At 40.5% G+C, this 27,168-nt stretch overlaps 2 protein-coding genes across 2 annotated transcripts in view; both read right to left on the reverse strand.

Moving 5' to 3' along the window:
* Positions 1-27,168, reverse strand: part of LOC135487074 (otoferlin-like) — a 119,196-nt gene that overhangs the window by 22,729 nt on the left and 69,299 nt on the right. The window contains exons 15-35 of the mRNA XM_064770410.1: positions 26,703-26,818; positions 24,077-24,136; positions 15,868-15,908; positions 15,417-15,603; positions 14,918-15,104; positions 14,336-14,550; positions 13,728-14,011; positions 13,371-13,491; positions 12,979-13,176; positions 12,746-12,862; positions 12,377-12,532; positions 11,737-11,929; positions 11,303-11,562; positions 10,929-11,090; positions 7,611-7,694; positions 5,052-5,183; positions 4,638-4,799; positions 4,207-4,375; positions 3,777-3,815; positions 2,829-3,175; positions 1,933-2,043 (exon numbers count right to left, since the gene is read on the reverse strand). Of these exons, the coding sequence (XP_064626480.1) occupies positions 1,933-2,043; positions 2,829-3,175; positions 3,777-3,815; positions 4,207-4,375; positions 4,638-4,799; positions 5,052-5,183; positions 7,611-7,694; positions 10,929-11,090; positions 11,303-11,562; positions 11,737-11,929; positions 12,377-12,532; positions 12,746-12,862; positions 12,979-13,176; positions 13,371-13,491; positions 13,728-14,011; positions 14,336-14,550; positions 14,918-15,104; positions 15,417-15,603; positions 15,868-15,908; positions 24,077-24,136; positions 26,703-26,818 (3,341 nt within the window). The remainder of the gene's footprint in view (positions 1-1,932; positions 2,044-2,828; positions 3,176-3,776; positions 3,816-4,206; positions 4,376-4,637; positions 4,800-5,051; positions 5,184-7,610; positions 7,695-10,928; positions 11,091-11,302; positions 11,563-11,736; positions 11,930-12,376; positions 12,533-12,745; positions 12,863-12,978; positions 13,177-13,370; positions 13,492-13,727; positions 14,012-14,335; positions 14,551-14,917; positions 15,105-15,416; positions 15,604-15,867; positions 15,909-24,076; positions 24,137-26,702; positions 26,819-27,168) is intronic.
* Positions 21,002-22,424, reverse strand: LOC135486861 (allatostatin-A receptor-like). Its single transcript, XM_064769973.1, has one exon. It carries the CDS (start codon positions 22,372-22,374, stop codon positions 21,706-21,708), a length of 669 nt encoding a protein of 222 aa, XP_064626043.1. The 5' UTR covers positions 22,375-22,424; the 3' UTR covers positions 21,002-21,705.

Consider the following 27,168-nt stretch of genomic DNA (forward strand, 5'->3'; position numbering starts at 1 on the left):
ATGTAAACATGCCAGTTCTATAGTGATATAGAGGCGATCTTACTTCTCCATAAGAGGAGTCCATCAAAAATGAAAAGTGAAGTCATTTTAAAGAAAGTTCAGTAAGAGTAAGGGAAACTGAGAGCTAACATATTGTATCGAAATTCAAAGGAAATTTCGTATCGGTACCATGTGGTCAAACACATTAAATTTGAATTTAAAAAATCAACATTTTCAAAAATTCCACTTTCTTTAAGTTTTTCAACTTTCTGTATCAAACATTTCAGCGTCTGTCTTTTGCTATTATGTGAACTTCATTGGGTATTTATTGCAAGACACCCTATATGACCACATGATACATGTACAATCTGTTACATAAATAGCATAGTGTCATCAGCAAAGTTTAAAACGAATTTAGTAACAGTCGATGTAAAAAAAGTTATTTAATTTAAAAAAAGATTTGTGGAATAAGAAAATACCGGGTCAATTTCCACGTCAGCTCTTGCATCGTTCTGTAAGAAGGACAACAAACCTTAACAACACATACAACGACAAAAAGCCAGCGAGCCTCGGAGCTAAACAGCCTCAACCAAAAATGGAAATAGCGTGTAGCTTTTTTAACTAACAAAGTCTGAATCCAGTCTACTTTGGAAATATGTGTTAAAGAAAAATAAAGAATTTCAAGGACAACATCTTTCAGACATATCTTTCAATATAACAAAGGACAATATATCTTATTTATTCGGCAACAATCTGCGCACATCCAAGTTTTTTGAAAATAACAGTACTTTCATCAGTTTCTCGTCAAGTCTTAGTCACATAAGGAATTTTAACTTTTGGGTGGATTACTCTTCTGACATCGCTCGATTGTGATTGTGATTTGACGAGAACAAAGTGGGAATCAAATGGTTTGATAGAGAAATTTAATGATGTAAGGAAGTTTGAGAAATGAACGAAACTTGAGGGAAAGATTAACATGATTAATGCAAAACGGCGATGCCACGCAGGGGCAATGAGTTTCCTTTGGTGGAGTAAAAGGTATAAGCTTGGATGCACAATTATTTAGTGAATGAAATGCATCATTGCTCGTATCACTCGTCTTAAAGCTGACATGCATGCATAACAACCCTAACGACCAAGTTAGAAAACACAAAAGATGCCATTCTGTCAAGCTTGTACGTGAAATCAAATGGCGGAAAAATGTGACATTTCACTAGAACGGCTTCATGGCATAGTCGGTAAGACGGTGAGGGTCAAGTGGTGAGGGTCCCGAGTTCGACCCCGCCCGAGGATTTTTTTCAATTTTTTCTTTACACGAGAGCGTCTCTGTGAGCTGTCTCGTCAATGAGAACTTGTTGTTTTTGCAGTCAAGTGAGATCATCAGTCGCTGGGTGTCTATCATGTTTCAAGTCCAATTTGTCGATTGGTGGTCGGGCGCTAGTGTTTTCTAACTTGGCCGTTAGTGTTTTTATGCATGCATCACTGTACGTGATGAGTCAAGAAAGACTCACCTATCAATGGATGAAACTGGTCATTGTTGGGTTTTGATATTTATTGGATGACCCCTCCAAACAAACAATCTTACTGCTTCCAGGTCACTCAGGAAAAAATGCTGAAGGTCAGGATCCCTACTGCTGCTAGTTGTGTTGTGCGACGAGTTTGGATGTGTGCAGGCATGTATCAGAGATATTAGGCTCACAGGGCCACGTCATGCAGTAGTAGGGGGGAACGTGCGTAAATTCTTGAATAGGGAACAGGGGCAGAGATATCTCATCGTCAAAGGGTAGATCACTCTAACGTGTGAAACAATGGTATGCCCACACATGATAGCAGTTCTTCATTAAACAAAGAATAGTATATCATACACCATGTTTCTTTGAAAATAAGTCAGAAATAATTAGTACACATCCTCCACCAGATTTTGATAGCTAGCAGACAGGAAAGTTTATTTACCTCGCTGACCTCAAACTTGACCGTGATTTCAACAAGGTCATCGTTTTCCTCAATCTCTTGTGATTTGGGTGCCGTCCAGGCGTGTTTGTTTGGGTCGCCGGGGATATGAGGCTAGGGTGAAATCAAAATAGAACACATAAACTAAACACAACAAGCACGTTTTAAAGGTATGGATCCACTAACAGTGTTTCACCGTTGTGATATCAGGCATCTGTACTAAGTTTTCTTCTCGTAACTTTTTCCTAATTTATCCGACAAACGTCCGACTTTTCCCTGAAAGGTCGGGTTTCTAAAAACCGTGTGATACCAGGGCTTCCCAAAATAGGGCATTAAAGATCAAAGGCCTATGTTGAATGGGGTTGATGAGGTGTGAACCAATGTAAATATGAATTAGCTCGCTCAGTTAGGTCACTGGGAAAGTTTGTCTCACACGTCATTAACCCCATTCAACATAGGCTTTTGATCTTTACGCCCTACTTTGGGAAGCCCTATATTTTCACAGCGGTTTTCTAGAAATCCGACATTTCCGGGAAAAGCCGGAAAATGTCAGACTTTTGTCAGATAAATCAGGCAAAAGTAAGATAAACAGTTAAGAAGTCGGAAAAGGGCTCCAAAGTATCACCTGCCCTCGTCACTGTATAGTGGATACAGACCCAGACAATGATCACTATCAAATGACTGAACAACACGCTGGGTTAAATGAATTTGTTTACAACATGGATGTATTGGGCTGTTGGGAAAGACGATGACCCACGACTGTATGAACGGCGAAAACAAGGTTGTCAAGTACCTCAATTTGGAGAACAATTTGACTCGCTAAACATCAGAAACATCACAAGTACAAAACGAACAACACCACATCAAGAGATAACGGGAGCAGACCAATATGGACCTACCGTGCTGACGGTGACAACAGTATCATCCTTGTTGCCACCAATCAACGGTTTTTTCTCGTCAATATTAATGGCAATCTCGTCTTTATTCGAGACCTGCTGCATCTGTTTAGCGGCAGCCATCATGCTGCCAATTTTACCACCCATGGCGGGTGTACCAACCGTGGTGTCTTGCCCCGATTGCCGGCCCAGCGATACCCGGTCGCCGCCAATCGGTGTCTGTCCGTGAGGCGTCTGCCCATGTGGTGTCCCTGTCTGTGAAACTGTAAGGCCTGGAGCTGGTAATGCTGGCAGCTGGCCTTGAGACTCGCGGTCTGGTTCCTTCTTATCAGTGAACTTCCCGAGGGCTCCTGGAATAAGGGATCAACAATTGTCAAACACACATTTTCTCACTTTTTCACTTAAAAAGAAAATATTTCGTTTATGCATTGAGAATCGTACCAACATTACCCTGATTCACAGGATCCTGGAGATGATACAAGTTGCACATATTCTTATTTTTGAAAAATCAGTAAAACCAACTACTGATTTTAGACATTGACACAAAAACATCGCCAACTTTCTCTAGCCTTCTTTCTCAGACTCCTCGAGGTGTCTCTTAAAAAACGCAGTAACAACCTTGTTATATACACCTCCACCATCTACACATTCAGTAAATTTGACAGAGAAAACCCAACCACCAGATTATTGCTGCAAGTGCTTGCAAAAACAAGGTTGTGATATCGTTAGTTGAACAGCGATTATTCCAAACCTTGCATTGTCGCTGGAATAAATACAATGGATCTGTCATGAGCATTTTGTGAGAAGGAAGATTGTGTATTACATGGACATGTGGATAGACACTTCATTCGATCAACTGACCAATTTATTTACAAATTCCATTATCATATTTCAAGCTTGTTGCATTTCGAAGCAGAAGCATTCATGCTCATTCGTGATTCGTTAACCTACTCATCATACGTGTCGACCAAAACGGCCATGGGCTCTGTACTGGAAGAAGACGATGTGCGTTACGCGTTCTGTCCTGTGAACTGATATTACTTTATCAAATATTTTCACACCGTTTACACTACTGTAGTGATCATTCATCATGTTATAATGTGTCACTACTTTGGAGTGCCAATTGGGTTTATCGCAACTTTGTTGATGTTGAAAGACGATACCAAGCTGTCTAGTCAATCTATGGATGTAGTCTACTCAATCTACAGGTAAAGGTCTTTTGCTTTCGTGGCCTAGTCATCAGGTACGAGGAACCTCAGTTCATCTACGGTCCACCCTTCAGCTATGACTACGCATCGCTATGCGTGTTGAGAAACGTCATTTAGAAAGGACGATATGACAAAGCAAACAAACCTCTTCATGAAATAAGAAATGGACCTACCTCCCCACATGGCAGCCGCATTCTTCACAGACTTAGTCGTTGGAACGAATCGGAATTTTTGGATGTTATTGATGACGTGAGTACCAACCAAGACAAAGCGGCCAAAGTTACGGCAGTCAACACACCGAATGGTGATTGGCGGGCAGTAGAGCTCATTATCAGGAAGATCCTGGAAACATACAAATGAGGTTGATGACAACTTTCTTTACCACGCTACTGTCCTTTTGGCCATCGAAAGGTCAATGTATGTCAAATCATCAGCAAGGAAGCAAGCAAGGTAATGAAGTTTGCCATTGGACGACCTCTTTCATTATCATACCCTTGCAGTTAGTACATGTTCACCATTGCCAAAGTTGAGCAACACTTTCTCACCATTGCCAAAATTGAGCAAGGTTTTTGCTAGTTGGAAGATTGTCTAGTACAATACCTACCACATCAAACAGCTTGACGAGAGTGGTGAAGTTGGGGTTCTTTTTGGCGTTGGCGATGACAGATGACTGGAGTATGTGACCAGCACATTCCACGTCAACTCGGGGACGATCAACTGACTGCAGCTGTAGTCGCTTTAGGTCCCGCACACCCCAGAACAGAATCTGAAAAAATGAGAAAGTTAGAAACAGAATACACATTTCAAATCAAGTCATGCTGATAAAGAGGACGTGCAGTGATATCATTATATAGAATGGAAGTGAATTGTCCCAAGTTCAGGAGCCCTGCACACTGGATCTGTGACAGCTAGGTACCAGATATCAAGATAACAGTCCATGGACCCCGAGAGATTTCAAGTAAGCAAGCAAGCCCCCTCTACTACCATCTGATACCTCATGGCAGAAATAGATTCGTACCTCAATCCTGTGTTTGCTGAGAGTCGGTCTTATCCCTTTCGGAACAGGCATGATAGGTCCACGGTCCTTACCCTGGACTGGGAGGTCCATCTTGGGCAGCTCATCCTCCGCTGGGTGGCCTTGAGGAGCCAGCTAAGAAAAGTAAAAACCTCCTTAATGTTACGTTTTGATTGGATGAATCACTTGAGTTGGGATGAAAGTCAGGATGAAGTGAAACAGAAAGATATTTTGATAAAAGTTTGAGAACATTTTGTCCAAAACTATCAGAGTCAGAAATTTCGGGGAACACCCTTTTATAAAAGTCGCCAATATCGCGTTTGTCACTTTCTTATGTTTATTCTCACTTATGTTTAAGATAACAGGTAAAAAACCGCATTTAGTGCAAAACATATTTTCCAAAATTTGACAGCTGTCTCAATGTCTCATGCTTTTTCGAAGACAAAAGCGCTATGGCTGTACTGGAAGTCATCTCCAATTCAATGTTGTAATGGAATATACACACTGTACCACAGAGTCTTGTATGATATGACTACCTATTACCATATATGACACCTAAAATTTGGATACAAGACTACTACTTAGCTATTACTAGTTTACAACACCCTATTAAATTTAATTTGAAAAACTAAACTGTGATGATCTCTACCTAAAATTGTGAGAAAAGCAACTGTTAATTTTGCAACCAATTTAAATTCAAGCATATAATCGGTGTTGATCTATCGACAATGTGTTTGTGAACTGCGTTGGCATATGCGATGATAAGCGATTATTCACTGCCCACAACAATGAGAGGAGATTGCATCTTATTTGCCTACAAAACTTGGTAGAAAATTGGATACAAACTGCATCAGTCATCAGCACAGTACTTCAGACCTACTGGGTACATGATGTTCCTTGTCACATGTGTATTTGGGCAACACCGAGCTTGAACCTCATCTGCGATAAATTTGGCATAGTGTTTCGCTTGATACTTTTGGTGACCGAAACTGATGATGACTGTTCCCAGTGTCCATCATTGGAAACCTCCTGACTATTATCTACAGTGTCCCATGGATTATTAAGGGTAATCTAGCATTTGTTAGGACGAAACTGGACAGCCAAACTCCTAACTATGTAAAAACATCATTTGAAATCGTGTGCTTGATATAAAATATTGAGTGTGGCTGCTGAGTTGTTTTTTGATTGAGAATCATGCTTTCAGAGACAGTTTAATGAAGAACAAAACTAAGAATGTACCAGTTTGAACTGAGGCGCGACATCTAGTCAGTAATATCCATGTTATCATGTTGATAACATATGTGTGGTAGGTTTCAAGTGTTTTCGCAAACAGCAACAACTTTTTTTTCATCACGAAAACGAAGCTAATAAAAGCTTTCGTGGCCTCATTGTATTAAGATATCGAAAGAAATGATGGTTCTCCTGAATCAAAAAGAATCACAACACTTATCATTCGCTTTAAAATGCTTACAAATCAACTTCATATAAGTAAAGAATAAAACCTCTTTCAGAAAGATTTTACCCGTCTATCATGCAGCTCCAGGACAGACCAACTAAACTATTTTCATCCATATTTGAAGAAGTCTCTGCGACCACCCATGCTTAGGGCCATGCAATATGTGACACATGCAATCCAATTTCTCAGATGATGCAATAACGAGGCTCTGCTTGAAAGAACCATAAGTTTATCAACCGCATTTGCCATATATTAGTGAGTGGGACTTTATCCTTTGTGTTTATCTTCTATCTGCATGAACAGCAGAAGAGAAGGAAATGTCATCTGGTCAGTTAAAACTCTTAATAAGACCAGCGTAAGTATGGTATTTCAATTATCACATCAATTAGCAGTTTCATTAGAATAGATAGCGATATTAAACTAAGATGATTTTCAGAGCTGGGGGCCGGTAGTGGGGGCAATCAATGACGTCAGCGTAGGAAGCACCACGTCAAAAGTGGCAACCCGGGTAACGATTCCATAGTGACACTGGTGATGATGATGGTAGGCCAGGAGCCGGCCTGGAAATCATCTATATCATCAATCGATACCAATTTCCCCAGATTTTGTCTGTAGTATGATGAGAATAACACTGACTTCCTGAGATTACGCATTGTGAAATTCTTGGATATGGGTTAGTAAAGTACTTGTTATGGAAAATGCTAATTGACTGTCAATTGAAATATCATGCCAATCACCTATGAAATGTGCACGAACAAAGGCATAGGAAGCAATAAGAGGTCGAGGCCAGAAGAGAGGGGTGACGTCAAGTAGGGCAGTGGAAGTGTCTCAAATCCGAGTTCTTCGGTACGCAAAATGATGTATTTCTGTTATCATGACAGCGGGTGATTTTCTTCTATCCTATGTAAGACATTATCAAAATACTCCTGTCTGGACTATTATCTGAAGTAGACATTCATTGCATCTACAGTTACTACATGCATAATGTACACATGACTCGGGTGTGATGCAATTCCACTACTCTCCTTGGGGCGGATCGAAAACACAGACAGGGAATTGGTAAAATTGTAAAGAAGGAATGGTGCAGGATGGAATGGTCTCTATACCAGGCCTTGCCACGATTTGTCGACTTTCCGACGGAATATCGGAGTACGTAATTGTCGTTGGAGTTCCCTTTCATCAAACGGGTACTGACAGACGGAATGCAAAGATTAACATTTAACAATATAAGAAAATCTGGTCGAATTCATGTGTGTGCGTAGAAAACTCATATCAGTGGGATAAGATCTTTAATAGGAGCTTTAATCATCCCAAAAGTATGATATTTCTAGTGTGTAGCGCTGCAACTGTTTAGCCTTGCACGAGAAGAGGAAGTTATACTTTTGTCCGTTGTTTTATTGATGTGTGTGTTATGTGATCTGGGATGTTGAGCTAACTGAGGGACAAACTGGAAAATGTGCCTTTGTGGATGAACATTTGAAAGGAAAAAAGTGTAATATGTGACAATTATCAATACAATTAGTTATTTGTTTTTTCAAACATGATTAGTTCAGGTGGATAACATACTTGAAATTCAACTTACAAGATACTTGAAGTTTGACATTGGAAAAGAACGGGGCAGTTATTAGGTCTACTACACACAGTGAGTTGAAGTCATTTATCTCCTTTATCATTCGTTCTGCGCTTGGAGGTGTTACACTCCAGAGAGTATTCCTCCTCCACGGCAAGATGAGCGTTCTGGCAATCCACTATAGTTACGCCCAGAGTTCAGTTATTCGCCAACTGATTTTGACTTCAGATTCTGCTTTGGTAGCAGTCATATTAATGGTCTATACTATCATCCAGATCACAGTTCATACAAAGGCATAAGAATTGAGTTCAGAACTGAAAGACCTTGCACATAACACAAATATGGTGTCTTAGAGAATGGAAGAACAGCAAGCACCTTATAAGTTCTTCTACTAAGCATAGTTCAGATGAAGGGGGTATGATGATACAGTTCAGCTTCAGGACGATTCTTTCTACTGACTCTGCATAGCATACCTCTCTACAAACATGGCAATGACTTCGATCAAGAGAAACTTTTATAAAGTGAATCAGTATTACATTGTGACTTATTTCTTCTGAAAATACCTTCATAGATGATTTTTTCATGCAAGCAATGGTGAAATAGTTTTCACCAACTCCTCAGCATTTGGGAAAAATACAGCTTATCACCATTGAAAGCTTTTATTAAAACACACCTGGAATTTTGCTAATGAAATGAAGCGATTCGCTCAAGGTCTCATGCAAAAGGGTTACAATGTAGGTCACTTGCAGGTATTTGCAAACATTTAATGCAACAACTATGGATTTTCAATTGAAGCCAATGATGACCACAAAAACGGTTTTCAAAACACAGGCCGAAAAAGTAGCAGAAAACAACTAACATTCACTATTTACTAAACAAAACAAGTAGATAGGGTCTTATATGAGCCCTCATGCCAAAACAAAATATTTCTATGAAATGAGCAATTTGGACATCTAACAGTTTTCACTCTATTTTTCTACACAGTTGGAACAATTCGTTCCGTGACATATATTTAATGCTTACGGGATCAGCACTGCTTCGGATCTGAATAAGAATTAATTACAATTAGCATGGGGATCTTCTATTTGTTTAAATCATCCTTGAGTTTTCAAGTCATTGCCATGTTTGTGAGAGAGAGAGAGAGAATCTACGAAGAGACTATGCGATATGGCTAACACTATAGCAGCTGACACTATCGTATGAGACTTATTCCGGCTTCTTAACCATTTCTGTAACTTATTCTAGGTTTATCCGACAAAAGTCCGACCTTTCCCTCAAAGATCGGATTTCCAGAAAACCTGTAAAAAATACCAGGGCTTCCCAAAATAGGGCATTATATACATGTATAAAAGACTTGTGTTGAATGGGGTTATTGAGGTGTGAACCAAACACTAAGAGTGACCTAATAGAATGAGCTAACTAGTATTCACATTTAGGGTCACTCTTGAGTGTTTGGCTCACACCTCATTAACCCCATTCAACATAGGCCTTTGATCCTTATTGCCCTGTTCTGGGACGACCTGGTATTTTTCACAAGTCGGACTCTATCAGATAAATCAGGAAAAAGTTAGAGAAACCGTTAAGAAGTCGGAAAAAGGCCTCCTACTGATGTAAAGCATAGTTCTGGTAACATGCCCCTTCATACTGCTATGGAAGACTGCAGATAACAGGCACAGTACCAAACTTTGGACACTGACTTAGTCAGTTTATCCATATTTCAATAACTATGATGCGTCTTACGTCGCCAGAAATTTTTACAAGTTGAGCAAAGTTCCACTCAAACTATCGGTGGCCAACGAGCAACCAATTACATCTTCCAATAGTCATCAGTATATTCGTATCTCAAAGGCAGAGAAGGCAGACACACACCAGTTCGAATTTAGGTCCCTGTTTGCATTTGAGAGGAGTAATAAGTGGCCTGAGTCAATTCTCAGTCATGTATCGTATCTGAATATACAACTCAGATGCCAACGGGATGGTCACATATGTCAGTACAAATCTGCCTCTACTTTTAGAACAAGGGAGATTAGGCTTTATCTTCTATTACCAAAACCACACCCATGGCATCTAGCATTCAGAGTTCAGTACTTCATTCAGTATACATGTAAGGTATAGACGTACCATAGTCCCCTAAAATACAGAGATATCCCTTTCATCAATTTTCATATTAGAATTGGAGTCAAAGTTTAACAATTTAACAATCTAACATACCTTCCATTAGCTTAGCTGCCCCCTTTATCATGTTTAGAATGCATGTTGCATGCAGATTCTACAGGATTTCAACAAAATTCCACTCATTTTGATTAAAATTCACGTCAACTACAAAGTTTACAAGCCATTTTTATTCAATTGGAAATTTATCAAATTCAGCAAGAAAGTTTCGCTGAATATTTTGATAGCACTCTGTACTAATGATTATTGATATAATACTTGCTTTAGTTTTGACATGGAGAAAAGGTATAATCACACATAAACGTTGGTAGGAATAATGGGGAAAACGGGCAATCAAACAGGCCATTAATCAGAGAGATAACCTATTGAAAGGTTTCGTCCCAAAACGCTACCCATGTTGCCATCAAAGTTCTGAATCAATTGGCAAGTGCATCAGGAGTTTTGGAGGCGTTTGTTTATAATCAATATACGAGTTGGACAATAGTTGCAAAAGCTGGACCAATTGCTTCAAAATTTGGTAGATGAATAGTTCTCTCTATTGACAACAACGTGGAATAGTGAACTCTCAAAAAGTGGATTTGGCGAATAAAGCGTTTTGGGACGAAACTCCTCAAGAAAAAACATATCAATGGTGTCATATGTTCAAAATTTGAAAAAATAAATAACAGAGTGTAGCACTTACCTGAAGTAATTCAAAGCATGCAAGAAGCTCGCCAGCCCGGTCTGGTCCTCTGTAGACGTCCCACCATTCGAGTTGGACCGGGAACTTGGGTGGCTCGTACTTCTCGTTACAGAGCTTGACTTGGGGCTTGGCGAGAGCTCTACCCAGAAACTCACATTTACCCTAAAATGATAGAGAAGGTATCTATATCATAACGTCACTGGTTGAATGAAGTGAAAAACTTCTTTTGCAATTGTCACCTTTTCATTTGGAAGGGATAGGAAGGGATACCTTCAGATTGGAGACTTACCCTAATCTATAGGACAAAATAGGCTTTCGGTACCTTATCTTACTTCATCCTTTCAATGTCGAAAAGGCCAAACAAACTGACTTACCACACTGTCCTGGTCGAAGATTTCAATGAGTATAGTTGGTGGATCGTACAAGATGTCCTCCATCATACCATACATGCAGACTTCATTAAAGATCAGGGTCTCGTCCCAAGTTGGGCTCAGAGTCTCGTCGATAACCTGGGTACACAGGCTCTGATCGCCGAAGATGACACGTGCAAATGGATCGGACAGACCGGTATCATCTGACCCAATCAGACTCCTCGCTTGGTACATGTGACCCCGCAACTGGAATGTTTGTTTCTCTGAAAGAATCCGATGAGGATAATTGAACACAATTCCAAAATCTAAAAAACCTCCACTTCTATCATGAACATGTTGAACCTGGCTTATGTTGTTATCGCCAACACTATATTGCTGTAGTAGCCTGAAAAGTCAATTTCCATAAATGGAACGATCTATAAGAGAATTGAATTTACCTGAATATCGTAAGAGCTGAGGAGGAGGTGCCGATATCCTGCTCGAAGCCTTGACAGCCTTGGTCTCCTCATACCCGCCTGGAAGTCCCCGGAGGAAGTCTTTCTTGTGTTTGGTCAGGCCTAGCCACATGTAGATCTGCAGTTTGGATTGGATTGCCCAGCCGGTTTGACCGGTCGCCTTTTTCCCTGGAAGCTGCAAAACATGGATACTTTTGTTAAACCAGGAGAAACTTGCACCGGAGTCTTTATTGAAAGGCTCTGCGTGCACTGAAATTGGGAATAACTCACAGACAGAATCAAAGAGATTGATCATTACGGTGTACGATAGATTCAGTTTTGTCATGTAGTCCACAACTGGCTTCCTTGCACTGATGAAGGTCACAATGTGTTCAAACATTAACAGACGGTTCAGGAGATCATGCGAAGGTCTTTATCTTCACACACGGACACAAAGTCAAGCTTTGTAACACACGTCCGCACTGGCCACGTCGATTCATAGAGCAGGCTCGAAGGAATGAAACCTGTAGTTGCTCAATAACGTGAAAAACAGGTTAAGCTTCCCATGACTGATTTGCCCCTGGGAAGTAGTTTAGATTCAACTTTCAACTTTGGACATTCATCAAGGACATGGCATACTTACCCTAAGGAATAGAGTCTGCACTTTGCCACAGAGTTTGCCGCATTCCTCTTCCACGATTGAATACAAGAGATCCTTAGCGGGCAGACGCTGGTAGGCAATCCTCTTGTTTGCACCACTGACCATCCAGAGGAAGACATCAGGCAATGCATGTTGAGGCTAGGGAACAAATGAAAAAGATTGCAACATAAATGTTTTACTTTTTAAGTATTACTTTTAGCAGATGAGTCAACATCTGAACGTGGTGAAGGAAACCTTCTGTGGCCATTTTGCACTGGGTTCTCGGTTTCACACATAATGTTTCCCAGCTAGGGTTGGATTAGTACAAAAGGCAGTTCGTTTGCTGAAGAGAAACTTGATATTCGTCCCTACCTCATCAGCAAGATGTCTGATCTTGGCAAGGAATGATGTGGCGAGTTTGAGTCTTTCTTTCACGTTGACTTTGGTGACAGCGCCCTTCAAGGTGCGCGCGTGTGACTTGATGTGATCCTGTAAAATGAAACAATTAATGAACCTAAGCAAGGTACAGCGAAATAAGCTGTAAATCAACATTCTATGGAGCAATAATCAACTGATCTCCTAAAAGAAGATATAATTCTACTAACCATTTCTCTCTGTGACATTTTCAGTCTCTCCTTGTCCAGTTTGGTCCGGCCAGATGCAGCGCCACCGCTGCTCCCCTTGACTAGTGCCTGGTACCGACTGCAACCATTCATCAACTCCTCGAGGACACCACGCAGTCGTCTCTCAGGGAACGGCTTCTCCTGCCTTATCATCTCCTGGACATCTGCTAGGCCAGACTCCTGACAATGAAATCACAGGCCAATTAGAAGGGAAAACAAGCGAGGTGCCAACCAGGTTTTAAATACTATATAGAGTCCTTCTTCTTTCTGTTCCGAGACAAAATGCTATATCCGTGAATAGTAGCTCGGTCTTCACTTGAGCTTTTTTCGGGTACTAATCCTGAGATCGAGAGAGGGTATAGTATCACACTCACCAATTTGTCACCTATCTTCTCCAAGATGTTGATATTGTACATCCTACGACGGTGATCCTCAAAGTAGGCCTTCAGATACACACACGGCTTCTCCTCATGATATGGCATGTGATAGTAGTACCTAGGAAAGAGATCAAAGAGGACTGAGTCAGTTTCGGGGGAAATCACTGAAAAGCAACGATGTGGGTGCACGTCTTCTCACCAGACTTCCACACCATGATTCATCAGACGTCTGAGAGTTGGATATTGGATATTGGGCAAGGAGCTTAGAGTGGATTGGAGAACAATCTCACCTAAGGCTTGCAAGCAGAGGCATAGTGTGATATGGTAAGCAGACTTAACCAAATACAAACATACCTGTCCCTTGTGATTGGTTTTGCCGGTCCTGTTGTACTCTGTATCTGAGGTGCTTTCTCCTCTGGGGGGCCATCAGGAGCCTCTGGGTCGGGCTCCTCCCCTTCCTCACTGTCACTCCCATCGCCGCTACGGCGCACCGACTCGTTATAGCCATCCAGAAGATTTCCCGCATTTCCAATACTAATCTCGAAGTGGATTGGTTTGTCGCCAACCTTCTTCTCTATCATCCCTGCTTCCAGGACCGATGCAAATACAAAGTATTCTTCTGGCCGACCAGCGGCGTTCTGATATGTGAAAAGTTGATTTAGAACCAAAACAGTACGGAAAACTCTTTCAAGTGGTTAAACTGAGACGCTGTTTCTTCTTTTTCATTTTCCGACTATCGACGCAATCAACATGTTGATAACTAGTATAGTGAAACTTCTTTTAGTGGACACCTCTGTTACCTTGAAATCTACTGTAGAGTGCACATTTTAGAGTCAACATTTTCCATGGTTAAATAAGAAATGCAACGACTTACAAAAACTAATGACTAATCTTTGACTCAGTCAGTAGGCTGAAAGACCCCTCACACAAAACCAAATTTGTTCTGTGACAAACCAATTTACCTCCGATATAGGCAGTGCAGGTTCAATATCGACCTGGGCAGGGCCGCTCTCCTGACTATCAAGGATATCTGTCTTGAGGGCGATGAGTAGCCTAGCCCTGAAGGATACACCTTCTCCCAGACCCTCATTCAGTTGCTTGTGCTCGTCGAGTAGTGAGTAGTCCCGTGTTGAACCGTACAGATTCACCCAGACAGGGCCGAATGTTGGCAAAAAACCTGACGAAAATTAGAAACAAAATTATCGTGATATCATCATGGGGGCACTAGTAATTTTCATTTTCAAACCCACGAATAGTTCAACGAGGAATATCAGATGCAAGAATCGACCCACTTTTTAATATGTGGAATGTTTTCAGCTGTATCCCAACATGTTTCCTGTGTTAAAATACTCATATTTCTTTGACACAAAATTGAGACTTCTTGTAATCTAGATATCAGGTTTAGAAATTCCGATTTTCTTCAGTAAACTCAAAGTATGCTGGCATCACGAGGTCATACTCAAACAGGAACCGTTGTCATCATCATCAACATAGTACGGCTTCATATTACTTTTGTGATATTGCCTGAGTCACGTCGTATTCACCTTTCTCTCGATCATCCGAGATCTTTGCCAAATCGAGGAAGTGAGTTCCAATAACATCATCATTGACGCTGTCACTGTCGCGAAGCTGGATGCGCATGCGCCGACATAGCGGTGGGAACATCTCGGTGAAGACAACTTGTTCATTCCATATTGGTTCATAGGCTCCTTTCTTGACAGACGTCTTACCCTGTAATCAGAAGAGATAGCTATAGAAAGAACGAACGGGCCAGGCACCATGAGATCATATTTTGGTAAACGAGGTCATCTGACTAACATAGGGGTTTGTGTAGTGAAGTTTTAGAATTTACTCTCTATTAGGCAAGTGGTTGACCTCGAGAGTAACATGAAGACCATGGTCACTCTCGGCGGGAGCTGGAGGGGATCGCAGGAACAGAAGACTATGGGGGATTTGTTGGCGGCCTATGCTCTCAGAGGAGCGACGGGCTTAGGAAGAAAGAAGAAGCCGAGTGGTAAATCCATTTCTTTACAAGCAACCTACCGTGTGTCCGGCGAAGGTGACCTGCACATACGGATCCACCAAATCCTTTGCTTCACCGGTGAAGGCTTTCTTGACGTTTGCCATGATGCCTGTATTCATCTTGGGGAGACCCTCGGCTCGATAGATTTTGACGATAAATTGGGCTCGCGATCTGTCAGCTGGAACCCCATCTGGGAGGAGGAGATTCCTGTAGGGGAGGACACGAAACGATATGGTAAACTTTGAATCCATCGTAAGCTTCTGCAACCTGGGACCAAAATGCGAGAGAAAGAAAAACACCAAGATGTTGACTTGATTCAAGGAATTGAAAATTCCGAAATACATGTAGATTAGATGTTGGCCTTTTCTGAGCCTGCATCATCAGAAAAGGTTAAGCTTGCACCGAAACAGTTAGAAGATGGTGTTTTCAAGGGTTTTGTGAGGTTACACTTTTGAGCTTTTGTCAACTTACGCCTCAATATCATCTTCATCTTTGTCACTGCTTGGCGGAACCTACAAATATCAAATCGGTGCATTTGAAACTGTAACAAATTGAAAATACGAGCTTGGGTCCCTGTTCATGCACTGCAGTGGTCTTCTACAAGACCCTCAGGCATGTTAAGTGGTGACATCAACAAATGTAGGTTCTAAAGGGGAAGTGCAATGGGCAATGACAACAGAGCGTCTATTCCAGGTCAGGATGTTCACCTTTATAACTGGGTGACAGTAGCGATTCTGCTGGTTGTGGTTTTGCAATAGGGTGTGGTCAGTGACCGTGATCAGTCCTACTTTTGGTCACCACCTGTTGAGCGGCGTCTATAATGTGAGCGCACGGTACAGCACAATCACTGCCTACACGTCCTGTTTTCTTAATCATGTGGCTTCCCACATTTGTACGGGGGCGAATTCGCCAGGGGCCACTGTTAACTGAAGACTTAGAAATATTCTTGCGCTTGACATAACTTTGAGAACAGTGCATGTCCTTGTGGGAAAGAGGAACAGGGAGGGTGGTAACTGTGCAATTAAGAAACTGGTTGAGTAAGTTTAGCTGAAAGTCCAATGTTAGGTACATTTGTTTTGGAAAATCAGTAGTTAAGCCAGCTGGAACTCCATCAGTGGCGAGTTGCTGGGTTCCGGAATGAAAGTCGGTATTTGAGAGGTTGCACATACATCTCGACTCACACTCCGAGCCCATGGTGCTTCCCATTCCGTATATTGTTGTGCGGTTTTCACTAGTAGGAGACTTTTTCCGTCTTCTTAACGGTTTTTCTAACTTTTTCCTAAATCCGACAAATTCCGACATTGTCCGACTTTTCCCTGAAAGGTCGTATTTCTAAAAACCTTCCAAACTAGGGCTTCCAAAACTAGGGCAATACGGATTAAATGCCTATGTTGAATGGTGTTAATAAGGTGTGAACCAAACACTCCGAGTGACCCTAAAGACGCTACTGGACGCCAATTCTGGGCAGGTGTGCTCTGACCGGGATCCACTGGCCGCCAACTTTGGCGTCGAGAGGCTTCAGTCGAACGCTTCTTGTCGCCAAAGTTGGCGGCTAGTGTGCTGCGGGCTTAAAGTGGCGGAAAAGACGCTATTGGACGTCAATTCTGGGCAGGTGTGCTCTGACCGGGATCCACTGGCGCCAACTTTGGCGTCGAGAGGCGTCAGCCGAACGCTTCTTGTCGCCAAAGTTGGCGGCTATTGTGCTGCGGGCTTTAGAGATTGAGGAAGTAGGAATAAGCCTCCAACTAGTGTTTTTCCTCTACAGTGAACTAGGCTGCGAGAACGACTTGAAGTTATGGGCGACATCCCACTTGTCCCAGCGGACGATGCAGCATGTCCTTTCTAGTTTATCCTCATCTGGGCCGATGAGCGCAACCTGTAATGTTCCCAGTTCAGCTAGAGAGAGCGGGAGTCGGGAAAGTGTACAACGTCTCTGAACAGTCATTTACCCTTACCTTGTCAGTTAACACGATGAGGTGGCTCTGAGAACATACCTATTTGGTTTAGGTGTTCAAGCAAGCCTATTTTAGGAAGGGTTGAGGTCGGTAAAGAAAACTCATGAATGAGATGGGCTAATTGAATGAATCTTGACAACACTGAGCCTTTACATTTGCACTGACCTAGCTATCTTGGACACAATTTCACAAAAAATGACTACCACAACCTTCCTACGAACTACTGACAGCGATATATTTTTATACACAGAGAACATGTCAAAAAATGGTGTGGTCCAAAATAGCCTTTACTGTCAAATGTCCAGCCTCTATGTCATGATCACGTATTTCAATAGTTTGTTAGTAAATGTTATTAGACTGCTGTACCATCGATAGTAAAAACTATCTTTGCTACATTTTCAATCTATTCGGATGTTTTTATGTTATAAGATCAAATAGGTTAGCGAATCAAAACGTTTTAACTCCCACTAACCAACCCACTATCTTTCGATTTCTTTGTTTTTTTCGGACGATGACATAACACTTTCAGCTACAAAAAAATCAAAAATGCTATTTAGTCTTTTCATTTACTGTGGATGATATCGTGGAAGACGAAACCGAAGTTGCCGATTGTGACTATTCAAACAGCTTTCCACAAACAAAACCTCCTCGTGTCTTCAAACATAGGACTCTATTTCTTAAAAGCCTGTAACCCATGATGTCATGAGATATCTTCATCCAGGGACATCGTGACATAGGACAACACAGAGTGCAAGACATCCACAACCAGCATGGCAGTGGTGGAACATGAACACACACTACATCAAGGACAACACATTATTAACTACATGTACTGTACTACACTATACCGTACAATACTGTATCATACCATTGATGTACCGTACTAAACACTTTAAATACGAATTGCTGGTTGAATGTAAGAAAATTGCTTATCTTTCGGCTTATTTTGGAAAATATTCGAAATGTTGATTGTAGTTTAGATAGTTAAATAGTGTTTAAAGCTGACATTCCTGCATAAATCCCCGAACGGCCAAGTTAAAAAACCCAAACGCCCGACCACCAAACGACCAACTGCACTTGAAACATGATAGACAACCAGCGACAGGTCTCACTTGACTGCAAACACAACAATTTCATCGACGAGACAGGTCACAGAGACGCTCTCGTGAAAAGAAAAAATTGAAAATAATCCTTGGGCGGGGTCGAACTCGGAACCCTCGCCACTTGATCCTTAGCGCCTTACCCACTATGCCATGCAGCCGTTGTTATGATTGAACATATTTTGAAGATTTAATTTCACGAACAAACTTGACAGAATGGAGTCTTTTGTGCCATCTGTGCCATATTCAGTTTCAAATTGGCCTTTATAATATACATGTACCCTTTTACAATATTGGAAAAGTGAATTCATAAGATACATGATCAGGAGATGAACATGACGCCTTCTGATGATTATAGGAGCACGCAGCTATTTTTCAAGTTTTAAAGATGCAAAACATTTTCCCGCTTTGCTGGTATTAAAACCATGCGTGCATTGAGGAACTGTCTGATGAGGTCGCATCGATTTCAAACAATAGTCACACAAGGTCGCAACGGCTACTTGTGGTAAGACATATGAGCTGACACTCGGTGAACACGGTAGCGCCACTGTGGCCTGCTGGTAGTCTATCATAACTGAGGGCGTTTGAAACATGGCTGACCGGTCGTTTGAAACATGGCTGACCGGTCGTTCCAAACATGGCTGACCGGTCGTTCAAAACATGGCTGACCGGTCGTTCCAAACATGGCTGACCGGTCGTTTGAAACATGGCGGACCGGTCGTTCCAAACATGGCTGACCGGTCGTTCCAAACATGGCGGACAGGCGTTAAGGTTTTAACGCAGACATGTCAGCTCTAATAATCTTTTAAAGTTAAATAATTTCTTAATGTTTACAAGAGCCAATATTCACAGGATGCGCAGTGGTCAAATTCTAATGATTGACTGTTTAAGCGGCCCTTATTGATCAGAAGAGAGGTGATATTTACATCCGAAATGGTTGGAACTTGATCAACCAGCAGCTCGCAAATTATAATGTGTTGGATTACAGAACCAATAAGAGATACAAACACTCCTAACCTGTGTGTTTTGGTGGCTTTGCTCACTCAGCATATAACAATTACCAACAATAGCAAAAGCATATTATCATTCACGGTGTCATAATTTCTGTTGTCATGGTTTCAAGATCGAGGTTGTAAACATGAAAATCTGAAAAAAAATCACGCAGTGGACCAAAATATTCAATTGTGAGAAGTGCTTGTCCCTTGTCCTGTGTTTCCAACTATCCAAGACATGAATCATACAACTCCTAAACTACAATGATGTCTCAGGGAAGGGAATCTACGCAAATAACGCATATTTGCACGAGGGGTTCATCACAACCTCACCCCAGGTATTTTCCATACAAAAGCCTGTGCATCTTACATCGGTCTACAGGATAGGAAATGAATTATATTCAGGCACGGGACTGTCTACCTAATCATAGCAACCGAAGAAAATTGAAATCATCAAATCAAAGTTGAAGGTTTGAGACTTTTTGCAACTTAAAATAAATGAATTGTTATCATTTTGTAAACGATCAAGTGTCTGTGCGATTCTAATCCACTGTGAAATCCTGGTGAATGGTTTACACTAAATGTAACAGGCAAACCAAAAAGGAACACATTAGTTTTAGTTCAACATTATCTCGGTCTTTACCTACAGTGTCATCTACTTTATCTTCCACAGGCAATAGTTAACCCTTTCACCACAACTGTCTAGACAGTACAATACTCTAAGCTAGGAGACTTATTTTATATAAATGTTCCACTTCAGGATGAGTCAGTTGGCTTCTCATTTGTGGAGCACGGTAGGGTGCTGCTACCACTAGTAGAAGGCTTTTTCCAACTTCTTAACGGTTTCTCTAACTCTTTCCTGATTTATCCGGCAAAAGTCTGACTTCTTTTCCTAGAAGGTCGGGAAAACCTGTAAAAAAATGCCAGACAGTGCAGTGTCGGACTTTTGTCGGATACATCAGGAAAGGTTAGAGAAACAGTTAAGAAGTCGGAAAAAGCCTCCTCCCAGCGTAAACGAAGTTTTTTTATGGTCATAGGGTATTTGCTCACCTCGTAGGGTAATTAATGAACTGAACGGCCTAAAAATGGCTACTCTAGTTATTAACATTACATTAATTAATTGCGAATAATTAATTGAGGACTTCCTGACAAGATATAAGAAGGAAGCTATAGCAGGTATTTCAATTCGTCCAGGCTGATGAAGAATAAGGATTGACCAACCACCATAACTGGCAGAGGATGAAGTCGTAAATATGGACATAGGATTCTACTCTTTCCATATGAGCACTTGTCTTGGAGTGACGAAACTTTGCTTTGGGCCAGTCTCTGTTGACTGCTGACATATTGGAAAGCATCAAAGGCTGACCAGATAAATCAGCTGTTGTGTTTCCTGACAGCAGAGCTACACCACTCTGGAAAGAGGCAAGTTTCGGGGCGATTGGTCAAATTTTATTACAACAATCTTCCGTATCCAAACAATTAAACACTAACTTTCAGACACAAATTCAATTTATTCGTCTATTACTGAAGATTCCAAATACTCTGTTGGATCTAAGTATATGACCAGAATATCATTCTGATACAGGGTATACAAATCAAAATTTAACCCTTTGGCTACCCGAGACCTTTAACGAAATTCCCATATTTCTCAACATGGCCAATTTTGTCCCCTGAAGTACATCGGTTCAAGATTGATTGCAGCAGCATCGCACAACAGTTTTGTGAAGTGGATGAAACGAGCGATTACTTCCGCCTTCATTAGCTTCAGACTGACTTTACATGTGCTGCATGAAATCCACAGAACGATTTGCTGAAATTTTCAGAACATTGCTTCGGGATATTCACTGCTGATATAATGGAGAAGCCTGATGGGAGATCAGGTAATTAGTAGCTAAAAGTTAATCCACTTAAAAACTGTACAGTCCAGGTCATGAATAAGTCGGATAGTTCTCCACGCCGAAATTAACATTTGGAGCGTTTTCGACTCTAGTTAATACATTTTTATGGGGCCATCCTGGCAAGCAGCGCAGTTCATTCCAAGCGATATTGAATGTACTGCCACTTCAAAGAACCCTCCGTCGAAGTTATCAGACAGCAGTCAGCCAATAAAATCCAGAAGACACATACTTCTCTCCTTGTAAAACGTACAGCGATACAGGTACATCTAAATTTCTCTGGCTGAAATACCCTGCCTGTATTGTTTTACTAGAATAACTGTCTTATTTGAACATGAAGGTTGACTAAAACACCACTAACGTCGCCTTACGCTACTGAGGCAGTGCGTCCTTTGTTTCTCCAACAGAGAACCTGATGAAATTCCCTTCTGAAGTTTTCTGAGAGGAAACTGTAGAGAATTGGATTCATGCAGCTATTACTGTAGCACAGAATCTGAGAGACTAGCAAGAAAATAACGGAGTCTTTCGTACTTGGTTTGGGTTTGAACGATGTGTACAAAAAGTTTATTTGCAGAGGAAGCCAGCTGAGAGCAAATACTATGACGATAACAGCCACCATTTTGCTGGCCCGGCGGCGGCATCGCATACTTTCTTCTGATTGGCTGACACAAGCGCTTACGTTGTACAATAGATGTTTCACGGTCAGTCCGTACAGAATGACTATAATAGACAGAGGAATCAGGTAGCCGAATACGAAGAAATTTGCGAAAACAATTTTTGCCCAGTTGATTGTGATAGAGCATCTAGCCTTATGATGGTTTAGTAACTGAAATTCGTAAACGTTTGATATGAGACATATCGGGATATTCACAGTTAGTCCAGCGAGCCATGTCACTGCAATGCTGATGAAGGCATTTCGCTGGGTTCGGATGTTCTTCGATGAAATAGCATGAACAATGGCCAGATAACGATCCAATGACATCAGGACCAATGTATAGACACTGATCGAAGCCGTCGAGAACTGTGTGAAAGTCATTATCGTGCACCACACCTCTCCAAACAGCCAGTCATCCACTCTATATCTAATGGCGGCGAAGGGCACACACATGACGATGAAGGATAAATCCGCAAACGCTAGCCCTAATATCAGAATATTTGGTGTATTTCGTAGCTGTCTTTTCCGACACACACCGATGATAACAATAAGGTTTCCGACCACGCCAATGACAATTATGATACTACAAAACACTGGAACCAGAATTGATATTAGGAGGGAAAAGGAATCATACCTTATCTTAATATCACCTTCTGAAACGCATGTGTCAGTACAGTTGGTCTCCATTTTGGTAAATAACTTGAGCGTCAGGTTCAAATGTGCTAATTCCAACTTTCAGTTATGCTGTGGTTCCCAGGTATGTGAGTGCATGGCACAGTGGGAAAACAAGTTTAGGGTACTGGCAACGATCGCCATGCTCGACCAGCCCAACTGATACGTAACAGGTCAAATGCATCACCTGAACCGACTATCAGTGTACCTGTGGTTAGAATGTCAGTGAATGTTCACTTTCCTTGCTGAAAAATATAGGAACTGTGAGCTATTGTCAAGTTATGATCATGCTAAAAGCATAGTTCATCCATTGAGGATTGCACTTGTTTTGTATGTATTCGTGGATCACTCGGTTAGCCGACGATAGATAAAGTCCTTGAAGTATCCAGCGAATTATCAATGTCTGCGATCGTAGAGGTCTAAATCACAACAATTGTAGACAATAGAGAATGTAGAGAAACACTGCTGAGGTGCTGCGTCTCACGAAATGTAAAAGGGGACCGAACCCGCTCAGCGGAAACGTGCGGTGGGAACGGAATTCCAAACATTATAGAACTTTCAGCAACAGTCTTATTTCATTTATGTGATATCATTTATGTGGTAAATTAATCCATTAAGTATTCATCACCGTATCAATATTTGAATAAAAACATTTGTCATAACACGATCATCAGAGTACGAAAAATGTTTGTCCCCAGAGAAATTATGAAAATGTTCACTTGATCAGCAAATTTGCTTCCATAATTGCCTCGGCCCATCTAATGGCCTTCGTGAGTGCAGCAAGGGGCGACACAACTGTTCAGTGCAAGGTTAACGGGCATCATGGGAAAATGTATCCCACGCTAAGAGACTTTATTAATGACCGTGACTGTACCTCAAACATAAAATAGATTTTTATCATTGCATGTTATTGATAGTTTTGGGATCGTCTAAACATATCTTCAAACATTCAACATCCATTCTCATCACAATATACCTATGACAAAAACATGACTATATTCTTATCAACAATGGGTACTTTGACAGTCTGTGGCAAAATACAGTAAGCCCAATGAATCGTGATGGTGTTTCGGGAACTGAAGATAATGACCCAAGGTGTAAATCAAAAAAGCTGATCGATATTCCTAATGAACTTCCAGATTTTGTCCTCTACAAAGTGATGGTAAATACAGGCTGAAGTGAAGTGAAATGTAATTTTGTTAGTTTTGCGATATGGAAAAAAAATCGTGGATCTTTTTTCTGCCAGAGACTGTCATAAAACATACACTTCATCATCTTGTCAGGAACTCAACATAACAATCTACATATTGGCTATGACTAGCACCATCTAGTGACCACTCCGTGAATTACATTTGCTTGTCAACAAAACTGCCGACAACATTTTTCCACACAACAACTAAAGTCTTTATACCTTACTACTGTGAGCGACAAATAGTTTATCTATCGCAGAAAGTTGCAGTCCACCGCTTAACTTCAATGAAGAACAAAACAACGGAAATGAATAGAGAAAGAGAATAATTTAACAACACATAAAGACGTATCGAGATTCAGGCATTGCAAGTTTGAAAAGGACATGCTTGTCATGCCCATATGGTGGTGGTAACGGTCTTCATTTCTCACCTTACGCCCAGGACGTGGTTCCTGTCAATCATTCAATTATCAATTAAATTAGTGACACTTCCTAACTATTGATGAAACATTTATATAGACGAGACTTCATGCAAAATACAGGGGACAGTCAAGGGAAAAGTAAACTGATGCAGGAAGGGTGTTGGTGCACGTGGTGCTCATCGATCGTAGTCATTGGATAACATCATGGAGTAAGGGCATCTAAATATCACCAAACACTCAATAACATTGGGTATAACCTGGTAGCAAATAAAAAGATTTCAAGAAATCTTAGTCTAGGTTCGCCGTCTTTAAGCAGACACATTCAACGAGCACTGTTTTAACCATAGTGACTTTCCAACCTCTCCTCAATTAACAATTCGTTGAAAATCTCTAAAAGTAGATACTTCCTCAAAAGACACATGACAACCTTAAAAGGACTTTTGGAGATGGATTGGAAGCAACATTTAGAAAACATACGAGAGCTGGAAATAAAAACTGGAACTAAAAAATATCAGTTTGGCCCTGCTGAGAAATGAAGAACTTTACCAACCCTTAAAAGCAGTATGTTAACGTGAGTGATAATGTGTTATAATTTTCATAAATCATTCATCACCAAACAAGACACATGACCAAAAATAAAATGGTTAAGGAATTATGGCAAAAAAGGTAAAGCAATGGTTGGTAATGGATAAGTAGGAAATGGGAAAAACCGAGAACTGATGGAATGACAGATGGGAAAAACAAGATATCATTGACAAAAGAAGAATTTGGTCACAAAACAAATAAATGAACAGACTTGAATATGTTTAACATGTTGAATGAGCAAGAAACATATCATGTAGAATTGAAATCTCCTCAAACTCATTTATCATTCTATGGTAGTGTCAAGTTGAGACGAGATGTAAACATTCACTTGAGGTAGGTGTAATAAAATGTCCAGGGAAACTTCAGAAATGAGAATGATATGAACATTTCCTCAGGAAAGAAATTAATAGACATGATTCTTATATGAGAAAACTTTCAAATATCATGAAGTTGAATTAAAAGCACTAAAATTGTAATGTTTTAAAACGAAATCTTCCAAGGTAATTTGCTCAGATGTATCAAATTTCTCAAGAAGAATTTAAACAGAAAATAAGGCTTGGTTTTGGAATAAATTTAAAAACGATCTTAAAAGAAGGGTAATTAGTTGAGATAAGGCCAAACACTTAACAGTTCTCTTACTTTTGGCACCTTAAAAGGAGAATTAGTGAATGCGATGGTTTAACTTAAGGTTTATTTCATGTTGAAGACAATTTAAATAGCAGATACAGCCATCACTAAAATAATGTTCAAAAGATATGATAAGAGTGTTGCTTAATGAAGCAAGTACATTGCGTGCCCACAACCCATCCCAAACCCCAACCATACAATGTGTTTGTGTATAAATAATGCGGACTTTGAAGTGTTTTTCCATAGAGTGAGTTAACAAGTAACTTACAAAGGGACAGTACAAGAAACACCGGCTCTTATTCTACATTCATGCCTATTTAATCTTGATATGATTATCTTCTGTTTTCTGGTAAAAGATGTTTGCTGAGTGAATATATTAACAAATTCCAATGAATTCACCCTTCAGTAGTTCAAATTAGTCGACTCAATCTCACAATAAAGCTTCAACAACAAATGATTAAGTAAATGTTCATGCCCACTGAATGCAAAGAGGAAGCAGACGAACAACAAGCAGACGGGACACAAACAGAAAGTACAATGATGGTTTCTGTCTGAAAAGAGTTTATAAAATGATGACTTTACAAAACACCTGCTTCTCTCCACTAAGGAGTATAAATGGATACCATGCAGTCTTGAAAGGGGATTTGACTTGGAATTTAAACCTGTGATAATCCAGTATACTATCTACAAGGGCAAAACTTCTTAGCCCCTAAGTGCAAGATAATTTTGGATGAGTTCCGTCTTGATAAGCTATTCGTTTCAGCCTTCATCGCTGGAGAGATCTAAAACTGACATGCTAGACCTCAATGATGTCAGGCAGATCCTGTTTTCCTAATTTCCTAGGATATTCATTTTGTCAAGGTGTATTTGATAAGAAGTTCGCAATCATAATGAAATACACATCATACAGGCAGTTAGTACAAAACGATACATACAGTTACATGTAAGATAAAGTAACATAGAAAATATGAGGTGTACATACAACATTTAGGGTTAAATGTATTCTTGTAAATCTTTCTGACGAGAATAAATTCATGAGATGCAACTTATCTACATTAGTTTCATTGGTTACATTATCAAACTTCATCATCCAATGTTAAAAACAGTAATAGCTTTTTGGTTCGATTCATTAAATGTAAAGGAGTAGACGTGAAAAAGCGACTTCGATAGGAAGAACTTGCATCAGCCTGCAGAGGACCACATATGTCGCTTACCTTGACCGAGTCTCCTTTGCCAATCACAGCAATATCACATTTCAAGTAGCCCTTCGGTCCTCCGTTGATGTCCTCAGAATCTGTCAACATGGCCCATTTGTGATAAAATTGGTGGTCTGAAAGTTGGTACAAAATGAAGATTATTTCAAATTTTGAAGATGACCATACAATTCAAGCGAATTAGACGACAATTAATTTATATATCTAACTCGATTTTCACGAAACTTATTATGTGTGATTATGACTTAATCCACTCAGGTCTTTACGTTTTTTTCTCTTATTTTAGCTAATCATTGTCGTCACCCGGAACTATGCGAATTAAAGCATCAAATTATACCTTAAAGCAGTACTTGGAATAGATCTTGTTTTACATGTTCAACAAGCACCATAGTCCCTCCCAATAGGCCCTGATCAGCATTTTCAGAAAAAGTTTTTCTTTTCATGATAATAAACGAATGCTTCGGAA

The sequence above is a fragment of the Lineus longissimus genome, chromosome 4, assembly GCF_910592395.1.
Source record: "Lineus longissimus chromosome 4, tnLinLong1.2, whole genome shotgun sequence".
NCBI classification, from domain to species: domain Eukaryota; kingdom Metazoa; phylum Nemertea; class Pilidiophora; order Heteronemertea; family Lineidae; genus Lineus; species Lineus longissimus.

What these genes read in the sequence shown, in the direction of transcription:
- LOC135486861 (XM_064769973.1), bottom strand. Translation starts at nt 22,374, where the DNA reads ATGACTTTCACACAGTTCTCGACGGCTTCGATCAGTGTCTATACATTG.